The following is a 7,225-nucleotide window of genomic DNA, read 5'->3' as shown; positions in this document are numbered from 1 at the left end:
TGTGTATTTGCAACAGTCTCTGCAAGCTCTCAAAAAGATATCTCAGGAACACCCCAACTGCCTGTTTGCGAGCTGGTGCTCTTATGGCAGTGCTATCATATTCTGGATTTCTTCTCCACCGGATCCAGGTGGGTAATTTTGTAACTTTTTCTTTTATGCTTACCATACTCGTGTATCTAATGCATTTTTTTACTTTGTTTTGTAGCGTGTGGCAGTAATCTACTGCTGCAAATATGTGTAAGAAGTTACCTTCTGATGCAATCTGATTACGTTATGGAAGCTGTACCGGTACTGACAAACCTACTTCAGTATCATGATTCGAAGGTAAACGATCCTTCTTTTGTTTTTGGGCTATGTGGTACTATCTAGTTCTGCTCTTGCTCCAGTTTCCTTCATAATATGTTCGTACGGTGGGCAGGTTTTGGAATATTGCCTTCTATCTGTTTGACTCGGATTGCCGAAGCATTTGCATCGTACCCTGAGAAATTAGATGAATTATGCAACCATGGCCTGGTGACTCAAGCTGCGACTCTCATATCCTCTGCAACTCGGGAGGTGGGCAAGCATCTCTCGGTGTTTCAACATACACGGTATGATTAAATTTGCTTTTGTGTTTTCTATATTCCTTTATTCAAAATATGACGTTTTTCATCATATTTTACACAGGGATTAATCCGATTACCTTCCACCTGTGCGAGCGGTTCACCTCTTGGGTGCAGGACATTACTTCTTCTCGGTATTAGTAGCATTCTTAAGGTATTCTGTCGGGTTCTGGTGTCTCTGCTAATGCATCTATCTCCCCAGCACTGAGCAGGCCTGCAGATCAGGTTACGGATTTACTTGTTGACGTCACAGACTTTATTTTGTTCAATTCCTTAAATAACTGGTGTACAGGGAGATACACCTCCAAATAGGTCACTTGCATTTAAATAGATCACTTGCATTTACGATAATTCTCTGTTCAGCTCGATCAAAATCCATGTACATGTATTTTGGCTTTATTTATGTTGTAGCCGATGGTGCAAGCTTTCCTATGCTTGTTTTCTGGTCTTGTTGTAGAAGTGAAATAGATAAAAGCGCTTCATCAGTGCGCTCTGTGTTGTTTTTATTCCCATGGCTCGCTAATTCTTGAATTTATTCTTGCACATGATCATGTGAGGTCTTTTTTTTCCAGAAAGGTTGTGGATTATAACTCTTGTTTTGCATCTTAGATTTTTGAGATAGTCAACCTAGCGAACGAGCTTCCTCCTCCACTGCCAGAAGGAAGTATCTCCCTTCCTACTAGCGCAAACACTTTGGTGAAAGGTTCAGGCCAAAAAAATTCTTCTCCAAGTACTTCAGGAAAACAAGATGATTCTCTAAGAGTTTCACCTAAAGAAAAATTACTTAGTGATCAACCCGAACTTCTGCAGCAATTTGGATTGGATCTTCTTCCAGTTTTAGTGCAGGTTTTTTTGTTGCAGTTTCTACAAATTAATGTTCATACAACCTCCTGTATGTCTAACACCCTTTGTTTTCTATCCAAACAGATTTATGGTTCTAGTGTCAATGGTACTATTCGTCATAAATGTCTCTCAGTTATCGCAAAGTTGATGTATTTCAGCACTTCAGAAATGATTCAATCTCTAATTGGTGACACAAATATATCGAGGTATGCTGTTTATGCTTTAAACTATGTTTCACATGACAGTGACGCAACTTCTTACATTATTTTCCCTATTTAGCTTCTTGGCTGGTGTCTTGGCATGGAAAGATCCACAAGTCTTGGTTCCTGCTCTACAAGTCGCCGAAATTCTGATGGAAAAACTTCCTGAAACTTTCTCGAAAAATGTTTGTGAGGGAAGGGTGGTTCATGCTGTAGATCAACTTGTCTTGGTTGGTAAACCTAGTTCTCATACTGATCAGGAAAATGACTGCGTGCCTGGATCTGCACGATCTAGGCGTTACAGACGGAGAAGTAGTAATGCCAATTCTGATGGAAATCAGTCGGAAGAGCTTAAGAATTCTGTGTCTGCTAACATAGGTGAAAAACCATAATTCCCCTGGAATCTCCTACAGCGAGCTTCATGCTAAGGGAAACAGTTAGCTCCTGTGCAAAAGCATTCAAAGACAAGCACTTCCCATCTGATGGTGGGGAATTTGATGTTGGAGTTACAGATGATCTCTTACATCTGAAGAATCTTTGCACGAAGCTAACTACTGGTACAAATGACCATAAAGTGAAGGAAAGGGAAAATCTAAAGCCTCTGGTCCATGCCTTGGCGATTTTTCTGCTAGCAAGGAAGAATACTTGATTGGTATCATCTCTGAGATACTTGGCGAGCTAAGCAAAGGAGATGGCGTCTCAACATTGAGTTTATTGGCAGTGGTGTGGTTGCAGCTTTGCTTAACTATTTTTCTTATGGCTACTTTTCCAAAGAGAAAATCTCCGAGGTTGATTTGCCCAAACTTCGCCAGGATGGGCTCAGAAGGTTCAAAGCTTTTCTAGAAATTGCACTTCCTTCTGATGGTAATGAGGGAAAGATCCCTCCAATGACTGTTTTGATTCAGAAACTTCAAGATGCTTTATCTTCACTGGAACGCTTTCCGGTCGTCCTTAGCCATCCCTCAAGGTCACTCAGTGGAAGTGCTCGTCTCTCATCTGGTTTGAGTGCTCTGGCACATCCTTTGAAGTTGCGGTTATGCCGTGCACCTGGAGAAAAGGCACTACGTGATTACTCCTCCAATATTGTTCTCATAGATCCATTGGCAAGCATAGCAGCGGTGGAGGAATTTCTCTGGCCCCGAGTTCAACGCAGTGAATCTAATGTGAAGCCAGCAGCGCCTGCTGGAAATACTGAGGCAGGCATATTACCTAGCGGTGCTGGTGTTTCATCACCATCCTCGTCAACTCCAGCTTCCACCACTCGTCATTCTTCTAGATCTAGATCAGCAATTAAAATAGGTGATGCCTCAAAGAAAGAACCTGTGCATGAAAAAGGTACCAGCTCATCTAAAGGTAAAGGTGTTATGAAGCTGGCTCAGCCGGATAAGGGGCCTCAGACAAGGAGCAGTGCTCAAAGAAGAGCTGTCCTTGACAAAGATACACTAATGAAACCAGCTAGCGGAGACTCCAGCTCTGAGGTATGTCACTGTAGGAAGTTCTGTATTACATGGTTGTTTATTGTGTTACATTATACAAATGTTTGTGTTGTGATCTGCTTATGCAGCACTATCTTGCTTATATGCCTTGCAGGACGAAGAATTGGATATATCCCCCGTCGACATGGATGATGCTTTGGTGATTGAAGAGGAAGACATTTCTGACGACGATGATGACGATGAGGATGAGGATGTAAGTATTCCCTCCCCAGTATGTACATTACTAGACGCATTTATTTCTCTTGCCAACAACATGAAAGATGCTGCATTTCGCAATAATGCTTGCCAGCCTTCCGTATTTTTAGATAAGTTTGCCATATTGAGCTGACCTTGTTCGGAACCATATTAACTTTATACCACAGTTTCTCATATATATCTAGTTGCTATCGGTGGGTATTCTTTGTAGTTTACATTTGGTCTTGAATTCAGGTCTTGGATGACAGTCTTCCCATGTGCACGCCTGATAAGGTTCATGATGTAAAATTGGGAGACGCAGTGGATGATGACGGAGCCGGTCTAGCAACTAGCGGCCGACAGATGAATTCAGCTTTGGCAGGCAGTAGTCGAACAGCAACTGCAAGGGGATCTAATTCTACTGATGCTGGCATTGGGAATCTTTATGGGTCTAGGGTGCACTCTCCTTCGCTGCTGCCGCGATGGCTGGGCTTGGAGCTGCTAGTGGTAGAGGTATCAGGGGAAGTAGAGACATGCATGGGCGTACCCTAAATCGAAGTTCTGATGAGTCCTCTAAGTTGTTGTTTACTGCGGGAGGAAAGCAACTTAGTAGGCATATGACGATTTATCAGGCTGTGCAAAGACAACTTGCGCTAGGCGAAGATGATGATGACAGACTCGGTGGCAACGATTTCATCTCGAGTGATGGAAGCAGATTAAGTGATATTTATACTATCATGTACCAGATGCCGGACAGCCAAGCGAATAGGTTGTCTGCTGCTGGTGCAAGTTCAACCACACCATCTAAATCCACCAAATCTGCTACTACTAACGCAAGCGTAGAAACCCAGTCGTATAGGGCATCTCTTTTGGATAGTATCGTACAAGGAAAGCTTCCATGCGACCTTGAGAAGTCAAATTCTACGTATAATGTCCTGGCGTTGTTGCGTGTATTAGAAGGTTTAAATCAGCTTGGCCCTAGGTTAAGAGCCCAAACCGTTTCTGATCGTTTCGCAGAGGGTAAAATTACTAGTCTAGATGATCCGAATACAACTGCTGCGAAGGTTTCTCATGAAGAATTCATCAACAGCAAACTTACACCAAAATTAGCTCGACAGATCCAGGATGCGCTTGCTTTGTGCAGTGGAAGTCTTCCCTCTTGGTGCTACCAGTTGACTACAGCATGCCCGTTTTTGTTTCCGTTTCAGACCCGGAGACAGTATTTCTATTCAACCGCCTTTGGGTTGTCGCGTGCATTGAACCGCTTGCAGCAGCAGCAAGGTGCTGACGGCAGTGGTTCTACGAACGAGCGAGAGATGAGGATAGGGAGATTGCAGCGCCAGAAAGTGCGTGTATCCCGAAATAGAATATTAGATTCTGCTGCGAAAGTTATGGAGATGTATTCTAGCCAAAAAGCTGTGCTTGAAGTAGAATATTTTGGTGAAGTTGGTACTGGTCTAGGCCCCACACTTGAGTTTTACACACTCCTAAGCCATGATTTGCAAAAGGTTTCCCTTGGGATGTGGAGATCAAATGCTGGTGACAAGTTATCCCTGCAGACTGATAGAGATGAGATTCAAGATGGGAAATCAGCAGCAGCTAGGGACAGAGATATAGTTCAGGCACCGCTTGGGTTGTTTCCTCGGCCCTGGCCCTCAACAGCTGACGTATCCGAAGGTAGCCGGTTTCATAAAGTTGTTGAATATTTCCGCCTTTTAGGGCGCGTGATGGCCAAAGCACTTCAAGATGGACGGCTAATGGACGTCCCGTTGAGTACAGCGTTTTATAAGCTTATTCTTGGTCAAGTGAGTTTTCTTTTTTTGCTATCAGAATATGTTTTATTTAGCCAAGAGTGGACTCGTAGTTTCGACTTCTTTGCTTTTTGTGTAATTGCTTGCTTTTGTTTTTCTCACCTAAACAGGAGCTTGATTTGCATGATATTATATTGTTTGATGCTGAACTTGGCAAGACTTTGCAAGAGCTTCGTGTTCTTGTTGGCCGTAAGCACTATCTGGAAGCAGAAGGTGGTGGCAACAGTAGCGCGATTTCTGATTTATGTTTACGTGGATCCCGTATTGAAGATCTTTGCTTGGACTTCACCCTACCTGGCTATCCTGAATGCATATTGAGACCTGGAGATGACATTGTACCCTCTAAGCTTACATCCCATATCTTAGTATTCTTTTCGTTCTTGTCCATTGTTGCTGATGCCGTACTTGTTTCTGTTCTATTACAGGTTGATATTAATAGTCTTGAGGACTATATATCCTTGGTCGTTGATGCTACTGTCAAGAGAGGAGTTGCCCGGCAGATCGAAGCCTTCAGATCTGGATTCAATCAGGTTAGCAGTTACACTGACTCTCCGCTTTGTCTCTTAGTTTTCATGTTGGCTTTAGCTTCTAAATCATATAGAATGAGTGGTTTCTTCTGGTTCATAATCTTTTAAACAACAGGTTGATATTAAGTCTCTATTATAGTCTTACCTTTCTTATCCTTATAAGACCTCTATGTTCCTGCTCATGATTACCAGGTCTTTGACATAAAGTCTCTACAAATATTCACCCCTTCCGAGCTGGACTACTTGTTGTGTGGTCGTAGAGAGTTGTGGGAGGTGATTCTTCAACTTTAAAATAAATTCCATTACCCAGGAGACTTGAAATCAATTAGATAAAATTTTCATTTCTAAAATCTTTCTTTTTACAGGCGGAGACTCTTGTTGAACATATCAAGTTTGATCACGGTTATACTGCAAAAAGTCCGGCAATCGTTAACGTAAGTAACTTTCCTTTGTTAAAAATTTTACAATCAAGCTTTTGCTTCTATATTGTTGATTCCTTTTTGACTTTGATTTTTTTACCCTGGCGGTAGTTACTGGAGATCATGGGAGAGCTTACAGCGGATCAACAGCGGGCTTTCTGCCAGTTTGTAACTGGAGCTCCTAGGCTTCCTCCTGGTGGCTTAGCTGTTCTGAACCCGAAGCTGACGATTGTGAGAAAGGTAATAAACCTTTTACTTATATATTCGGTTGTAATCGAGGCAAGCGGTCCCTAGTCATGTGTTAAACTAAACCCACCAAGCCATGTATCAGAATTCAGAATACATCTACGTGCCGCATTGTGGTGTTTTGTTTGCATTTGCAAGACTTGTTTAAGAAGGAATTAGCTCTCTTGATTGAAGTTATGTATTTGTTTCTCACGGAATTTTGAAAATTGATGTGTCTTTGGCTTTATGCAGCTCTCATCAACCTCAAATGCAGCAGCTAATGGGACAGGGGCTACGGAAACAGCAGACGACGATCTTCCCAGCGTCATGACTTGCGCCAACTACCTTAAGCTCCCTCCTTATTCTACTAAGGTATAAACTCATGTCTCTCTTTTATTTTTAAGTCTATGGTTTCTGTGGTTGGTTGAGGTGAGCCTGAATAGAATTTTGTACCTGAAACAGGAAATCATGTACAAGAAACTGCTCTACGCCATCAACGAAGGGCAGGGATCGTTCGACCTCTCATAGGCATATCTCTCTTGAGTCGGCGGTGGTGGCTATAAACCAAACCCCTCTCTCTCTCTCTCTCTTTGTACATTATACATCGGAAGTTTCTGATTCTGCACTTTGAATGTTATTTCTATTAAACCATGAGATTAAAATTAGTTTTCAATAATTCTCGTCTGCAAGTGATATATTATTAATTCATGGAGGATAAAAATAAAATCAAACGATAAACTTGAATAATTTCCGTGACATTCAAAATTCGATTGAAAATTTAGAAGTGCTATTAAAAATTGTCAGCTGAAAGAAATAAAAAGGTACAAACCTTCAGGTGATGTACGATCTAAATTATGTTTTTGTCATAACGAGAGGCTCTATCAATTACAGCAGCTGACTGTAGGATGTCAAAGAAATAATTGTTCGT

General features: G+C 41.9%; 1 protein-coding gene across 1 annotated transcript in view; it reads left to right on the top strand.

The window, feature by feature from the left end:
- The window catches only part of LOC108821726 (E3 ubiquitin-protein ligase UPL3), an 8,428-nt gene extending 1,455 nt beyond the window's left edge, over positions 1-6,973 (top strand). The window contains 25 exon segments of the mRNA XM_056992461.1: positions 17-52; positions 54-128; positions 216-260; positions 262-324; positions 419-433; positions 436-541; positions 544-590; positions 667-754; positions 757-827; positions 1,212-1,448; positions 1,530-1,651; positions 1,725-2,034; positions 2,037-2,220; positions 2,223-2,348; positions 2,351-3,123; positions 3,236-3,334; positions 3,571-3,766; positions 3,769-5,120; positions 5,237-5,461; positions 5,552-5,656; positions 5,846-5,926; positions 6,019-6,087; positions 6,184-6,312; positions 6,550-6,669; positions 6,760-6,973. Coding sequence (XP_056848441.1) covers positions 17-52; positions 54-128; positions 216-260; positions 262-324; positions 419-433; positions 436-541; positions 544-590; positions 667-754; positions 757-827; positions 1,212-1,448; positions 1,530-1,651; positions 1,725-2,034; positions 2,037-2,220; positions 2,223-2,348; positions 2,351-3,123; positions 3,236-3,334; positions 3,571-3,766; positions 3,769-5,120; positions 5,237-5,461; positions 5,552-5,656; positions 5,846-5,926; positions 6,019-6,087; positions 6,184-6,312; positions 6,550-6,669; positions 6,760-6,825 — 4,740 coding nt within the window. The 3' untranslated portion in view covers positions 6,826-6,973.
- Positions 6,974-7,225: the final 252 nt, after the last annotated feature.

Source organism: Raphanus sativus, chromosome 8 (genome assembly GCF_000801105.2).
Source record: "Raphanus sativus cultivar WK10039 chromosome 8, ASM80110v3, whole genome shotgun sequence".
NCBI classification, from domain to species: Eukaryota; Viridiplantae; Streptophyta; class Magnoliopsida; order Brassicales; family Brassicaceae; genus Raphanus; species Raphanus sativus.
The sequence above is the reverse complement of the archived record's forward strand: the minus strand, read 5'-3'. Positions and strand labels throughout refer to the sequence as shown.